This window comes from Acyrthosiphon pisum, chromosome A1 (genome assembly GCF_005508785.2).
Source record: "Acyrthosiphon pisum isolate AL4f chromosome A1, pea_aphid_22Mar2018_4r6ur, whole genome shotgun sequence".
Classification (NCBI taxonomy): Eukaryota; Metazoa; Arthropoda; class Insecta; order Hemiptera; family Aphididae; genus Acyrthosiphon; species Acyrthosiphon pisum.
The window spans coordinates 66,669,103-66,685,907 of record NC_042494.1 but is presented as its reverse complement, the minus strand read 5'-3'; the positions used below and the strand labels follow the sequence as shown (position 1 = coordinate 66,685,907).

General features: G+C 25.8%; 2 protein-coding genes across 4 annotated transcripts in view; one reads left to right on the top strand and one right to left on the bottom strand.

The window, feature by feature from the left end:
- Positions 1-12,711, bottom strand: part of LOC100161658 (rhotekin) — a 39,556-nt gene extending 26,845 nt beyond the window's left edge. The window contains exon 1 of one of the 3 annotated variants that reach the window (XM_008189337.3): positions 12,364-12,711. In XM_008189337.3, the coding sequence (XP_008187559.1) occupies positions 12,364-12,519 (156 nt within the window). In that variant the 5' untranslated portion in view covers positions 12,520-12,711. Of the gene's footprint in view, positions 1-3,510; positions 3,635-12,363 lie in introns of those variants that run through there. The other 2 variants (XM_003247548.4, XM_029487399.1) reach the window with 2 other exon arrangements.
- Positions 12,712-13,039: 328 nt separating this feature from the next.
- On the top strand, positions 13,040-15,589 carry LOC100570766. The gene is made up of 6 exons (XM_003247547.4): positions 13,040-13,812; positions 13,873-14,230; positions 14,300-14,516; positions 14,584-14,828; positions 15,178-15,277; positions 15,385-15,589. The coding sequence occupies exons 1-6, from the start codon at positions 13,595-13,597 to the stop codon at positions 15,501-15,503; spliced, it is 1,257 nt and encodes a 418-aa protein (XP_003247595.1). The 5' UTR covers positions 13,040-13,594; the 3' UTR covers positions 15,504-15,589.
- Positions 15,590-16,805: the final 1,216 nt, after the last annotated feature.

The window sequence follows — 16,805 nt, the reverse complement described above, 5'->3', positions numbered from 1 at the left end:
ATTGAAATTTAAACAAGATTCCACGTAAATATTTAATTCTGTTGCCAAAAATTCTAAGAAATACATAAGCACAGTTTATTTTTATAGTCATTTTAAGTTCAATTTTGGACGAAATTACATATTAAAAACCTGGAATAAATATTTTATTTATTTTGTTGTGATTGTAATGATTATATAATATTATTTGTGGCTACTTGAAACATCTAAAGTATACTATTATATATCTATGATAGTACCACGATTTGTCGTTGACGTATAACACGTTACCTGATGGATATTGTGATATGATTAATTTGGAATTTATTATTAATACCTATTATAGGTCAATTTTTTTTTAATACTATATGTAGATAAGTATACCTACCTATAATAGGTATGTCTAATACCTAGACTACTGACAAACCGTCTCCGCTCAGAATCGTTTTTCTTTACAGTGATATTATATCATTGAATTCAAATTTAATACTATCCATTATACATTATACAGTGACCCACTTGTAACCTACTGTACAGCAGAGCGACATCCACTTACCCACCTTTTTTTTTACCTTTGGTCTTTAATAATATGTAAATTAACGATATTCGATAAGTTATTTACGAGCTTCTTAAAATTAAAAGATCAAAGAAAATTGAAACATACCTAATCAAAGTATCAAACAAAGTGATTTACAGCTGGTTTCTTTCGATTTAAAAAAATTATGTAGCCTAAACCTATTTGAAAAAATGTACAATACTTCAATTTAAAATACGGATAATGGCTAGAGATAATCCCTAAATAAAATTATAATGTATATTAAAAACACATTAGTCTGCTGCAAGGACAATATTATTATAGTATATATACGAATTATTATAAGATATAAAATAAAACATGTAGATCAAACAGCCATCTAGATTTAAAAAGTTCAATTTTTACACGCTCTCATTCTTACTCATATATTATATACATCTCGGTAAATAAATGTGATTTGTCATGGAATATAGTGCGATTTATGCAATGGGTGGCTGTGTTATAATAATATAGGTACACCATATAGAATAGTGTAGACTAGTAGACTACCACTTGCTTTATTACAATAAAATTACACAACGACGCAATTTCAGCATTACACTCATAATATTCAATTAAACAAACGGATATCATAGTTAAAATATTATTTTCCTGTTAGATTTACAAAACAGTTGTTATTTATGTCAAATGATCAATGAATCGGCGTACCTAAATAATAAAAATAAAATTTAGCACTCCTAATCTACTGCTGCATGACGATAGCTAACTCATTACCTTTCACAATATCTGTAAAAGAAATACATACCAGATACATTCATAAAAAAACAGATTTTAACAACTTAAGAATTCATAATAATAGGTATATACGCATTATAATAACGAGATAAGATATTGATTTAGAGAATAATAATTAATAAATAATAATATATATTTCAAGAAACGTTACAAAAATTAAATTAATTCAATAATATAAATAAAATCTAAGTATACCTATCAAAATTATTTTTCTAAAAAATAAAAGTTTTTGTAGTCTGTTTAATAACCTGTTAAATGTTTAGGTATTAAACATTATACATTTAAATTGAGATTTTTATCGAAGCACAACATTAGGACCACACAAATAATTTAGTTAGGTGTAACTTTGTTAAGCGTTTTAGTATATTATAAATAACTACTGTAGTTATTCGCATCTATATAGTTCATTATTTAAGTACAAAAATCATCAAAATGCAAAATATAAATACCATAAAGGTATAAAATATGTAAAACGTGTGTAAAAAACTAAAAACTTGGTAATTTTTAAAGATAATTAATAACTATACACATTTCTACATTGACATTAATTGCATTAACAGTTTATACACGTCACAAAAAACTGAACCAGCATAATATTATTATAATATTTCATACGTATCATGTGAAATAATTGATCTAGTGAGGTCGATATTCTTAGTATAGAACTATACGACTATTTTTAAAATATTAATAATATTATGGTAATATTAATTTATCGACTGAGTTGGTATAGTTCCGGTCTAAAGATATATCTATTGAAGTACAATACTATATAATAATTAAATTGTTTAAAATGACCAATTGGCCGTGAAATATTAATGGCGCACGATTTTTGCTACCCACCAACGTCTTGAAAATAGTAAATACATCTATTATATGAATATATGATAATACAGAAAATACAGAGAAAACGAACTCTAGTCATAAGCACAATTAGAAAAAAAAATAATATTTTTTTATTTACTATTTTTACTCCAAGACTGATTTCATTGCAAGATGATGGTGAGCACTATACTTATGCAGCTATACCTATTATGTGGTAAAAACAGAAAAATATTCTACAATATCCCATACAAATTAATTTTTTAGATCTTTAGTCTTTACCTTCTTCTAAGTCAAACTCAGCTATAGAATAAGTCAATTTAGATTCATGTATTACTTTATCCATCTTCTTTAGCGTAATACCATTTCCTTATTAAACACTTTCCTAGATTTTATAACCAACAGATTTCATTTTTCCTACGCACATTTTTATGTTTGGTACAATCGTTTACTGTTAAAATTCCATTTTTTTATATTTATCTTAATAAAATTATCAATTCTCAATTTTACACTCGTTATGACGCCCCCCTTAATGTATTTCATCTCATGATGTCTTTCATTACTCTAATTTTGTCTAAATGGAAATTATTCATTTTAGGCTTTTCTCTGTTCAAAATATACCATCGTTTTTTTTTTTTTGTCCTCCAATCTTACGATATTTTTCTCGTAAAATCCATAGAAAATGTATTGTAAGTAATTAATGCTTATTAAAAATATAATGTTAATGTGCGTGACATCTTATGCTACAACCCACTTTTTGGTACTAACCTATTAAAATTTAATTGAAATCAAAAATATTAAATAATTACTCAAATTACATTATTTTTTAAATGTATTATCTATATATTTTACTTTAATAATTTCGTACGAGTTTACGACTATTAAAAATGCACGCAATAATACCAGAAATATATTTTGAAATGTATAATATACTCAAGTGTATACATTTAAATTAAACACTAATTAATAGAAGGCTGCCAGACTGACTATATAAAATTAAAATTAACAGACTTAACTTTTTTACTGAAAGGTTAAATTTGTAATAATAATATAATTCAGTGCAATAATATAATAATATAGGTACTGCAGTGCATACTTCTTAAAATATTATTTCAGCCTATTTATTTTTTGATTAAGTTATAATAAAATATATACTCCAAGCTTACACTTATGTATTCATAATAAAAAAAATACAAAAATAAGAATCTATTTCCCGGACTACGCGTAGCAAGTATACTTACCAATATTTTAATTGTTAACGTTTATTTCTACTTTCTTATTAATTATTAGTTTTAACACATACATTTGTAAAAATATTCAACTGTATCAGCTGTTTAATATTAAACACGTTTAGAAATAAATACACATATAAAATTAAATACCTTATGTATATTCATAGTTTTAGTGGAGTTTTTGACACCGTGCATGCCTTGGCAAGTATCTGAGTCTTCGGGTACTATATACAACTGTATACGATACATTCTAAGCTCAAAATAAATGGCATTAACGTACTTACACCAAAATTGTTACGAGTATAATATTATACCTATATATTATGTATTGAAGTTCGATAAGAATTGGCCAAAATGAAAACAAAATCACAATTTATATGAAAGAAAAATATCTACGAATAGATTATAATTAAATACATAATTATCTAAAAAAAAAATTGCATGAAAATAATATTGTAAAACACCCGTTTTTATAAATTTGAATTATTCGTTGAGAAACATCGTCTGCCAAGAATAACCTCGGCACGTGAGCAGTAAAATACGAACTGAACGAAAAGGCGTTTAGGCGCGTTGCCTGTCGATTTCGACACAACACAACATCTATACAACGGGTAATATTGTTACTATACAACCAGTCGCCGGTGGATAGCACAACTATATTATAGCAGTCATAAAAAGAGGGAAACGTGCTTCCATGACTACCAGTGTGATTCAAAAAGAAAAAAATTATCACGTACTCACTAAAATTTATATCCCTACACATTTTTTAAATAACCATATGAAAAAATATTATCAAAACTTATAGACTGACAGTTTTTTTTTTATATTTCATTAAATATTACACATAAAAGTAGCAAAAGACGAACGTCATGGGTAAATGTCTGTGAAGTAGGTACACAGTGATTCGCTTAACATAATCACCCATTTTTCTTCAATAATGCAGTTATTTAAAATTTGGTCTTCGGAATTTTTAATTATACCTACTTAAAGATCATACTTTCATATTCTTAATATTTTTGTACTACCTACTTAAAGAGTGTCCTGCGGAAATCCAAACTTGTGTTTTTCAAATGCGGATTACGTTATTCTTTTTGGGTTTTTAAATTGTATTTCAGTTTTAAATTATTAGCTATACCTAAATGATATTGTTTAATTCATAAATAGCTATTTCTTGTTTCATTGGGCTTCGACCTGTGCTGTTATAAAATAAAAAATGTAATTTATTTATTTATGTGCACTATATTTATACCTTTGTGTCCATGTAAATAAATGATGATACGAATTACCTATTGGATTGTTCGAACCATTAATTTTTACGGTCGAGCGTTAATATACAGGTAGCATCTTATATCATTGTACGCGGGGTTATTTAACGATTATGGATCGATGAAATAGAATTTTGTTAAAATGAAAAAAGACGTGTTTCTTTATTTTTATCAGGCAATTTTTTTATAACAATTTCAAAATTTCAAAACACGCTGGTGTACCAATAGTAAAATCAACTTTATTTTTTCAAATGGTAACTACTATATTTTAATGGATTTCGGTAAAGCTTTTTTTTCTGAACATTTTGATAGTCAAATCATCAATTTTGGTTCGCTAGTTTATTAACTATGGTCCTCCAAAGTTTAGTAAAATATGCATTAATGTTTTTAATTGAAATAATTGATATAGGTTTAATTTACAAGAGCTAAATTATTTTTTCTTATAACTAACTTTAACAACTTGAAATTTGAACCATAAGTTCCCTCTATTGGTAGGTACCGCATGCAAAGTATGAATTTAGCAGTTGAAATTCTTTAAGAATTATTTAATAATCGTGATTTAAAATAAACTATTTGCAAGATATTTAGAGAAATAGTCAATTTCAATATACCTAGGTTTGTGCCTAATTTAGGTATACTTTTAATTTGAGTTAATTACAAATTTCCAATATTATTATAACAATAATCAAATACCATTAGGCATTCTAAGCCACCTAATAAAAAATCCAAATTAATTCTATTGTGAAAAAAGTAAGATAGGAATTTGTGATAAAAAGTACGAATTTATTTATTTATTATTTATTTATTTACAAACAAACAGTGAATTTTATTGTACATAAAGCGATATACATTTGTTTGACACCTTCTTTAAGCAATTGCTTGTGTTGAAGGTGGTGAGTTCATAATATCTTAATATCTAAAGTTTACACCGATCAGTTCTAATATTAAATTATTATTAATAGGAGTTAAAATAAAAAAAAAATAAAAATAAAAAAAACAAAACAAAACGTAAATTTAGTAATCGAATTAAATCCTTATAGAAAACTTATTTGACTCATTATATAAGATTTAAAATGCTAGTAATTACTGAAATTATTAACATTAATTGACATTCTATATTATATAGTGAAAGTGCTCGATTTAGGCAACTTTTATATCCAAATTGTTTGTTACATTTTGGAATAGTTACATTTATATTTTTCCTAAATCTCGTATTATAATCATGATTACAAGGAGGTAGGTACATTTTATGTTTAAAACTTAATAGCAAGGTACATTTAATAAGAAGTTTATCGATGTCTAAGACATTTAGTTCATTATAAATAAATGTAGTACAAGTATGTATAGGAAGTTTTATTATTATAAAATTAAAATAAAATAGAATTAAAATGTAAATGTCAAAAACTAAAAAATATGAAGGGTTATGAATTTTAACTCTTAAATTCATACTTTGCAGTTTGATAGGTAGACACCTACCAATATAGGGAACCTACATGGTTAAAAATTCAAGTTTATCCTACTACGAGAAGAGCACCACAAAACATTACACTTTTTTCCTTACACAATTTTTTTTAACCACCTAAGGGCTAAGACATTAATGTCAACAATCGAATACCATTTATCAATTTGCCATTATCACTTTAACCACCTATAATAAGTAATAAAGATTCAAATTTATGATATTATAAGAAAAGTAACTGTGAAGTAATTAATTACGATTACCTATAAAAAGAAATTAAATATAATAATACTAATTTCGATGATTGTTTGTTAAAATAAAAATAATGAACTATGTTTGCCGACAATTTTGTTTGTTTTTTTTTTTTTCTTGAAAGTGTCATTAGATTACCAATTAAACTACTAAAGTGTATAAAAATGTAGTTATATAAGTAAAAATGATTTAGCTCTTGTAAATTAAACCTATATCAATTATTTCAATTAAAAGCAAGGCTTTGCAACCGTTTAGCCCGTATAGCCAAAACCCTTAGAAAACCCTTTAAAATTATCAAAACCGTAAACCCATATAACCCGATTGATTTTGATGACGTATAACCCGAAACACCCAAAACCGAAATTAAATTCGGGTTTTAACCCATAACCCGTATAAAAAAAATATTACATTTTCAAGTGACATATGAAATTTGAATGTATATTTCATGGAGAATTCAGTTTTTCATAATTGGGAACACTGGTTACATGTGACAAGGGCACGATTTAAGATTATACAAGTTACTCAACGACCCTATGTACATACACAACAAAAGTGGAGCGCTTAAATGTTGATTTCTAACATCTGATCAACTATGTGAGAATATTGTATTGGAGATACATAATATTGTATATCTATATTGATATATTTTGTAGTACCAAGAGAAATCACTATAATGCAAAAGCGCTAACTGTTATTCTTGCTATGACAAGATCGTTAATTTTAAGCGCACCAAAATATAAGTTTCGTTGACTGTTGAGTAACCTGTATATCTTAAATCGTGGACAAGGGTGATACAACTGATAAATTGTTTTGAATTGTGTTATTTTTAAATTTTTAATATAATATTATTATGCGCGTAGTGAAAATTGTCTTGTGTATGTTTTTTTCTTTATTACTATTTAATACTTTGTTATTAAAACATTTAATATTTAATATTATACAATTTTAAATAGTATTAAATTAAATTATATTACGTGTGTCACTACTGTATTAGACATTAGTACTGAAAAGTTGATTGTATAACTTTATACTTTGCTTAATCAAATTTAACACTTTACAGTTTACGCACAAGAAAATTGATATATTACTCGATTTTAAATAACCCATAACCCGAATAAATAAACTAGCTAAACAAAACCCATATTCTAAAAATTAAGAAAACCTGAAACCACAACCTCTATTTTTATTTGAAGCACCCGAAACCATAACCCGAATAAATCGTTTGGGTGCAAAGCCTTAATTAAAAGCATTAATGCATATTTTACTAAACTTTGGAGGACCATAGTTAATAAACTAGCGAACCAAAATTTATGATTTGACTATCAAAATTTTCAGAAAAAAAAGCTTTACCGAAATCCATTAAAACTATAGTAGTTAGGTACCATTTGAAAAAATAAAGTTGATTTTGCTATTGGTATACCTGCGTGTTTAAAAATTTTGAAATTGTTATAAAAAAATGTCCTGATAAAAATAAAAAAACATGTCTTTTATCATTTTAACGAAATTCTATTTCATCGATCCATAATCGTTAAAAAACCCCGCGTACAATGACATAAGATACATTCTGTATATTGATCATGACGTAACTTTTACATAAAATTCCTATTTCTAATTTCTTATATTCAAACCAAAAAAAGTAAAAAATCGGTTTAATTTTTTAAAATATTTAACTCTAAGTAGAAATAATGTAACATAATAATATAGTTAACTACCATTTCTTTATTTTTATTTGTCCATATTAAAAATTCTCAATTGACAATTTTACACTCGTAACGACTTCCACTAAAATGTTTTTATCTCAGAACCTTTTTTATTACTCTATCGACTATCATTTAGTCTAAAATTTAGACTCTAAATGGAAACTAAATGTTCGTCTTAAGCTATTGTCTGATTAAATTATAAAATTATACCTTTGGTTTTTTCACTTATCTTCCAAAATTACGATCTTTTACTTGCATATAATTCGTAAAATTAGTAAATTTCTTATAAGTAAGACTTAAAGTTTTAATTTCTGTTTTATATTAATTAAATACCTACATCAGAGGACAGAGAAAAATCAGAAACACAATTTGAAAAAAAATTACGGAATTGTTTGAAAACTAAACTTAGTTTATCCCGAATAAGTCTTTAAGCTCTACAAGTAGTAGTTTTCTGATGGAAATATAAATTGCGTATACCTAACGTATAGGCGTATATATTATGTGTAGGTATATAGTTTAAATACCTATGTGTTTGCTGTTAGATAACTCAGATTAAGTATTTCGCGCAGGCACGTAAATATAATAGTTGTAACTTATAGGTAATAAGTTGTCTTTAATTTTAAATAAGCAATAGCCAATAAGTATATGTTTTTAAGTTATAATATTTAGGGAATTGCTCTAGTAAAAATTGTCAGGAAACGCATTTATTTGCAAATTATTAAAACCCATTAGAACCCATTTGTGTTTTAAACCCGACTGAGTCAGGTTTTTTAAACCCTGAATTGGTGAGTTGAATCTTGGTCGAGTTTATTTCGAGTACCTGTATACTGGTAGCTATATTGTTTATTGTGCGTACCTAAGTCCGTTATTTTGTTTTTATAATATAGGTGTAGTTAGTTAAGTTAAGATGAAGAAGTGCTAAGAATTTCAAAAGTTAAACCATCATTTCTTTCTTGCAAGCCTTTCAAAAATATTTGTTATTTTTTATGGTGCTTAAATTCTACCTATAACATTTTTTACTCATAATTTGAGGAAGTTATAAGTACACACAGTACGCTTATTTAAGCTTTCCTACTACAAATAATACATAATTTTTGGTGAGACAGACATATAAGTACGTTGGTTTTATAAAAGCTTATAATAATATCAAAATAACCCTCAGTAACACACTATTTATTGCAATCAGGGGCATCCCTGTTGAGGAAGCAAGGGGATATATTAAAAAATATTAAAAATCCTTAATCACAGTTTTTTTTATTAGCATTTAAAGTTCAAAAATTGACAAAATATGGAAAAATCACGAAAATTAGCAAATTATTTTGAGTTGAGAATTTGTAAACATTTTTATTTTTAAATCTAAGATTTGCAAATGTAATACAAGATTCTTTGTAGGATAATCTACCTTTATCAAAAAAAAATGTCTACAAGAAAGTCAAATTAAATTTTTATGAGCGTTTGAAATTCATATTTTTACAACATTCGATATTAAATATCAGCAAATTTTGCTCGATTTCTCATGTGACGTTTTCTTATTTTATTGTAATTAAAAAACGAATGACTGCAGATACTTAAAAATTTCACTGAATGTTTATATTATTAGCATTTTCTATATACGATAAAATATTGAAAATAATTTGACTCTTTTTGAGCTGTTTACGGACATTCACAGCTTTCAATTTTTTTAGTTTTTTTTTCTATAAATATCAATAAAATTTTATATACTGGGTAAAAAGGCGTGAAAATTTAATGCAAGGTTCCTGATATATCGTTACAATAGCAGTTGAAAATATTAAAAATACATAGGCACAATTTTTTTTTTTAAGCATTTGAAGTTCAAATGTTGACAAAATTTATCAAATTTTAAATTGAATAATTATTTTGTAGTTAAAAATTTATAAAACGTTCAACTTTTATATCTAAGGATTGAAAATTTAAAACAAGATTCCACGTAAGTAGTTTATTCTGTTAACAAAAAATCTAAAAAATACATAGGCACAGTTTATTTTTATACTTATTTTAAGTTAAAATATGGAGGAAATTACATAATTACAAAATTACAAATGACCACCAGGTTTTCGTTAGCTTTAATTGAATACATCTTATATACAGAACCATCTAATGTACAGAATGCATATATGCCTTTGAATGCAATGTAGGTTTTAGTTATTTTATTGTGATTGTATAATATTATTCGTGGGTACTTGAAACTTTTAAAGTATACTATTATATATTTATGATAGTATATTAGTATCACGGTCTGTTGTTGATGTAGAACGCGTTATAAGTACCTGATGGATATTGTAATATGATTAATTTGGAATTTATTATAGGTCAATTTTTTTTTTTAATACCATAGATAAGTATAATATAATATGTCTTATACTTACACTGACATACAGTCTCCATTCAGAAACGTTTTTCTTATACAATGATATTATATCATTGAATTCAAAATTAATACCATCTATTATAATCTACTCACTACTGTACAGCATAGCGACATCCACTTGCCCACCTTTTTTAGTATGTAATTTCGTCAATATTTGAACTTAAAATGACTATAAAAATAAACTGTATAAATGTATTTTTTTTAGAATTTTTTAACAGAAATGACTATTTATGAGAAACCTTGTTTTAAATTTTCAATCCTTAGCTATAAAAGTTGAACATTTTATAAATTTTTAACTACAATATAATTATTCAATTTTAAATTTGGTAATTTTGTCAGAATTTGAACTTCAAATGCTTATAATAAAAAATTGTGCCTATGTATTTTTAATATTTTTCAATTGCTATTGCAACAATATATCAGGAGCCTTGAGTTAAATTTTTACACCTTTTGGCCCAACAGATAAAACTTTATTGATATTCATAGAAAAAAAAATAAAAAAATTGAAATATAAAATTGTCCGTAAACTGCTCAAAACAATTGATAAAATAAACATTCAGTGAAATTTTCATGTATCTACAATTATTCGTTTTTGAATTACAACAAAATAAGAAAATCGCTACATGAAAAATCGAATGAATATCCAATGTTGTAAAAATTTGAATTTCAAACGCTCATAAAAATTTAATTTGACTTTCCGGTAGACTTTTTTTTTTTATAAAGGTAGATAATCTTATAAACATTTAAAATTAGATACCTATATCACAGCCAGTAAAATCGGGTGTTCTGATTTCACCACAAAATATTATTATAATATTATGTTACTATGTAACCATCAATCTAAAGAAAAGATTTTCAACTGTTAGCTTCAAATGGCTGAAGCTGTAGACAATTTCATCAAATTAGATTTTAAAAAGTGTGAGTTGTTTATTAATCATTATAATGTAATTTTAGTTTAAAAACTTGCTATCAAAAATGAATATTACTGAATTAATAAATAATATGACCTGTGGGTTTAAAATAGAATTTTTATAATTGATTTATTTTATATATTGTAAATTATTCTTATTATGCTATTACTATATGAAAGATAATTTTTTATTGTCTAGGAGCTATTGGATGTAAAAAGTATAAGTGTTCAATCAGAAATGTGCATTGTGAAAAACTACATACATTTTTCAACTGGTAAAAGCAGCATTATAGTTTAGAAAATTTGACTTCAGTACTTTCTAAAGATATGTATCCAAATATATATAAGCTTATGCAAGTTGCACTCACTCTCCGCATAAGTGTGTCTACATGACTACATGTGAATGTAGTTTTTCAGCAATGAGAAGAATAAAAACATGGTTGAGGTCATCTATGTTTCAAAACAGATTCAACAATTTAGCTATCATTAGTATATAAGATATTTCCAAAACAATTGATAAAGAAGTTATACTGGATTCATTTGCAAAAAAAAAAATAGATATATTTTTTTGAAATAAATATTTTAATATAATAACTAGATAACAAGGTTGTTACTGTAAATTAATATTTAATAATTTTGTTTTTGTTTATAATTTGTATAATTAAGGGCCAATTGTATCATCTCTAATTAAAGTTAACCGGAGTTTAATCGGCCGAATTTACCCTGTTAAATATCTCTTATCAGCTGATTAAGCTTAATCGAAGTTTAACAGTAGACGGTACAACTGGCCCTAATAGTTTCTTTCTTATACATTTAAAGTTATAATGCAAGTATACGTACGAGTAAATATATTATAACACACATAGTATGTTTAAAATAAATCATGCTTAGTTTTGCATGGTGTTTAGGGTACCTAATATTATATTTGGAATCGCAAAAAGCGACTTTGATACGCGATTAAATATTTTTAAATATAAGCCACCTCTTAAACTATGGCAAATTTCCGCCTATGGCGTGGGTGTACTTACCTTATGCTTGAGTCGTATCGATTCTCTCCTCCGAATTCTGCTATGAAATTCGCTAACACTATGTAAAAAGGCGTTTTCTTTGTCATTTGTCATGCTACCAGACAATTGGCATTTCGTTGACAAAGATTTTCTCGAGTTTTTAGACGTGGGAGCCATAATGATTTATAACTTTACGTCAGCACACGATTTTGAAATGAAATAGCGTTACGACTTAGGACTTGCCTACTGTTATTACTTATAAGTAATAAGTACTTATTATAATCAAACAAAACACCAAGTTAATGACAATATACGACGAGAACGTACAAAAAAATAAAACACTACAAAATATACTACACCAAAATTATGTAAAAAATAATAATTATATATCCGTTAATAACATAACTTACATAACAATTAATAATCTATATCATGAATTATTAATATTTATTATTAATTATTACATTATTTTATGTTTTTATCACATACGTTTTATGGCATCCTGCGATAGATCATAAAAAAAGAAAACAATGGTACCTAAAATTATGGTAACGGATTTTTTTTTGAAATTTTAAGACCGTGATAACGCCAATCACAAACCGTCGTGCGTGTTACAGTCATAGAGTCTATGGTTACAGTGTCGCCACCACGATTTAAGATATGTTATCTATTCTTTGGCCATTGAATGTAAATCACATTATTATATTTCGCCCGTTCGCCGGTACTCGGTACGCGGTTTACTAAATTACTAAAATTTACTATTTACTTTACTGTTTAGTACTATTTAGTATTTAGTACAACTGCAGATTGGGTTTTTTATAAATTGTCATTACTCATTACCATCATTTGGTTTATTGGTGCAATTTGCTTGTTGTTGCCTGTCTGTATGAATTTAAATTAAAAAATATTTGACATTAATTGTGCTTCTAATTTCTATTGGTTCGGCGACTCGTCAGTTAATAATCAATATCGTGTTTACGTGTATTATATCTTATACTTTCGTCTGGAAACATGTTAAATGTAAACACTGAACAGTGAAATTAACTATTATTTAATTCCTTTCCTCATTTTGCTTGATTTCCTCAGTTGAAGTTTGTCGTCAACAACTCTAAAAAGAGACACTGAACAAATTATATTTTCAAAACTTGTAAATTGCACAATTGTCTTTCTGAGCTTTCTACCTAATTCGTACTCAATTTATGAATATCTGATATTAGTTTTAAATTGTATTAAATAAATTTTCATTATTGAAATGCGTATTAAATTAAACCTTTCGCAACTGACACCGGACAGAAATCCAGCAGTTTACTGGCTTCATATAGACAGAACTTGCATTACATTAATAAAACAATTGAAAGAAAAAGTACAAAAAGTGTTAAAAGAATCTCGTGATATAGAATTATGTTTTGACAATGTACCATTTCTGGATGAAGATGATATCAATGCAATTAATGAAAATGAAGAAATAGCGTTAGTATACATTTAAAAACAATAACCAATAAATATTAATTACTACTTAATTTTTTTTAGTGTTATACTTAAAAAAAAAAATACTTGTGATGACCCAAAGTATATCCAAACCGAATCAAATACTATTGAGCTTGATACAGAATTTGATATGATTCCTGCTAATACCAATGGAGATTTGTCCCCTTGTTGTAAAATGATTAGGCTCAATAAAAAATTGAATTCAACTAAACAAATAACAAGTTCTATTGATAATGGAATATCATCCTCTTATTGTGAAGTGGATGAAGAACCCAATAATGATAATGAAAATTCAACTTCTTCCGAACTATTAAAAAAAATTCCAAAGAAAAGAATTCGCAAGAGAACACATAAAAAAAAAAAAAATAATGAACTTGTTGAAAACGAACCTGTTGAAAATGTGATTTATTTAACTTATAATATAACTTATTTTTATTCTTTTCTTATATAAATACAAATAATTTTTCAGAATTATGTGGGTACTTTATCTGAGACTTCTATCATATCCTCAAAGGAAACTAGTAAATTGCACAAGCGCTTTAAATTAGATAATGGAGAAAACAATCTAGAAGAAGGTTATTCTCCTTCCATAAATTCTGAAGAACCAAATCTTCATGTAACTAGAGAAGTTTTTCGCTGTGACTCTCCAGCTTTAAATTCTAATGAAACAAATATAAGCCTACCTGGTATGTTACATTTATTTAAAATTATTTCACTTTGAATTTATTATTATTGCTTACCATTAAATTTCAGTTTGGAAGTATGAAAAACCATTAAATATTAAATTCAATAAAGTTCCAGTATTTGTACGTGGTCAAACGTGTACACCAAAGGCTTCTACAGAAAATAGTTCTTATATTGAAAATGAAAACGATAAATCTAATGATAGCATTATTAGTGAAAATTGTGATATGTTAGTAGTAGATTGGAAGAACATGACTCAGATAAAAATAGCAAATATTACAGAGTTACAAATTTATGATCTATTACAATTCAAAGCAAGTTTTTATTATTACATTTCATGAACAAATATATCTTTGATGCGCGGTCAAAAGGTGTTAAGTCAATAATTATTAAATCAGAACGATATAAGTTGACATAACTCTTTAAGATCTTAATAGAAATTAAAATTTGAAACATATCTTTAATACCTATCACATTCATAGCAACCAGATTATTTGGTGACTTAACTTGTTTGTACCAAAAATCAAGATTTTTTTTTCGAATATAAAGGAGTCAAAACATGATTTTAAAAAAAACATGACTTAACTCCTTTTGACTGCGTATCAAAGATATTTGATTATAAACTTATAAGCTAAACAATTTTTTGTTTTATAATCACCACAGATTATGTCCATGAATGAATGTGGTGAACCCCAATTGTCATCTGTTATAACTGCACGTCTAGATCACATTTATAAATGTACACTGCATATTCAAGTACTTTGTAAGTTTCTAGTCATATTATTATTCGTTAAAATTTAATATTATTTATTTATATATAAATGTTTTGATCAAATTTTAATTTTTAATAATATTATTAATCTGTATTAGCTGGAATAAAAGAATTTTTAACAATTAATCCAAAATTCAAAATGGATGATGAAGAAGATATTGGAACTCAGCGTGAAGTTGAATTTGATGATTTATTTGACATTTTTAAACTTGTCTAATCTGTATGCTTGTGTTATTTTTATAGTTTTATTATTAACTTACAAGTTGTACATGTTTTATATGAATAAACAAACAATCTCTATTTTTGTATTATTATTATGTTTTAAGATTCTAATTTAAAGACTTTTACAATGATAATTATACAAATTAATTAAAAAGAAAAAATAGATTTGTATAATGTCGGAGCCTATTTTAGTGACTAATATGAAATATGTTATGTGTTGCACAAAATTATTAAGTGTGTCATATCTAATATATATTATTGACATTATTTTAATTAATAACAAAATGCCAATTTATGATATTTTTTTATCTAATAACAAATAATATTTGATAAAATATTTTTTTTTTTGCTTTTTTAATAATTTATTATTGAATAGATTTAACGGCTTAAGAGGACGGTACAGACACATGTGATGCGTTGTCTCCGTCTTACATAGGCTGATAGGCATATCACAGATAATTTTATGTTTTGAATAATTACTGAAAAAAATTGTTTTGACCTATAATCAAATTTAAAACTAATTAATTTTAAGATTCTTATAAAAATTTAAAATTCAAATAAAAAAAAACTTATTAAAAATGTATACTCATGCTTAGTAGAATGATGGGAGGAAAATTATAAAGAAGACTCACTTGAATGTTTTCTTAAGGACATCAAATTATATTGTAATACATTATAAATATGTTGTATATATATGTCATGTTAATATGCTAAAAAAAGTTATTGTGTTTAGAATTAGATAATTAAATAACATGCAATTAATAAGTTTGTGTATTATTGAATGATATATTTTACTATATAGATAGTATTTAAATGTATAATATATTTTTTTAAGATCTGTTATATACATTAATGAAATATTTTTCAATATTTTAATTAAAATATATAAAAACATATTATGGTAGATTGCATATGATGTATGTGCCACGTAAGACAAGAATACCATAATATTATGTAATTATATTTAAAAAGGTGGGTAAGTGGATGTCACTCTGCTGTACAGTAGGTTACAAGTGGGTCACTGTATAAAGGACAGTATTAAATTTGAATTCAATGATATAATATCACTGTATAAGAAAAACGATTCTGAGCGGAGACGGTATATCAGTTTAGGTATTAGACATAAATATATACTTATCTATGGTATTAAAAAAAAAATTGACCTATAATAGGTACTTGTAATAAATTCCAAATTAATCATATCACAATATCCATTAGGTACTTATAACAACAATAAACCGTGATAGTGTGATACTATCATAGATATATAATATTATACTTTACAGGTTTCAAGTAC

Excerpts from the sequence above, each read along its gene's own strand:
- LOC100570766 (XM_003247547.4), top strand. The coding sequence starts at position 13,595 with ATGCGTATTAAATTAAACCTTTCGCAACTGACACCGGACAGAAATCCA. Across the intron at positions 13,813-13,872 it reads AATGAAAATGAAGAAATAGC|TGTTATACTTAAAAAAAAAA; the intron begins GTTAGTATACAT and ends AATTTTTTTTAG. Across the intron at positions 14,231-14,299 it reads AAAACGAACCTGTTGAAAAT|AATTATGTGGGTACTTTATC; the intron begins GTGATTTATTTA and ends ATAATTTTTCAG.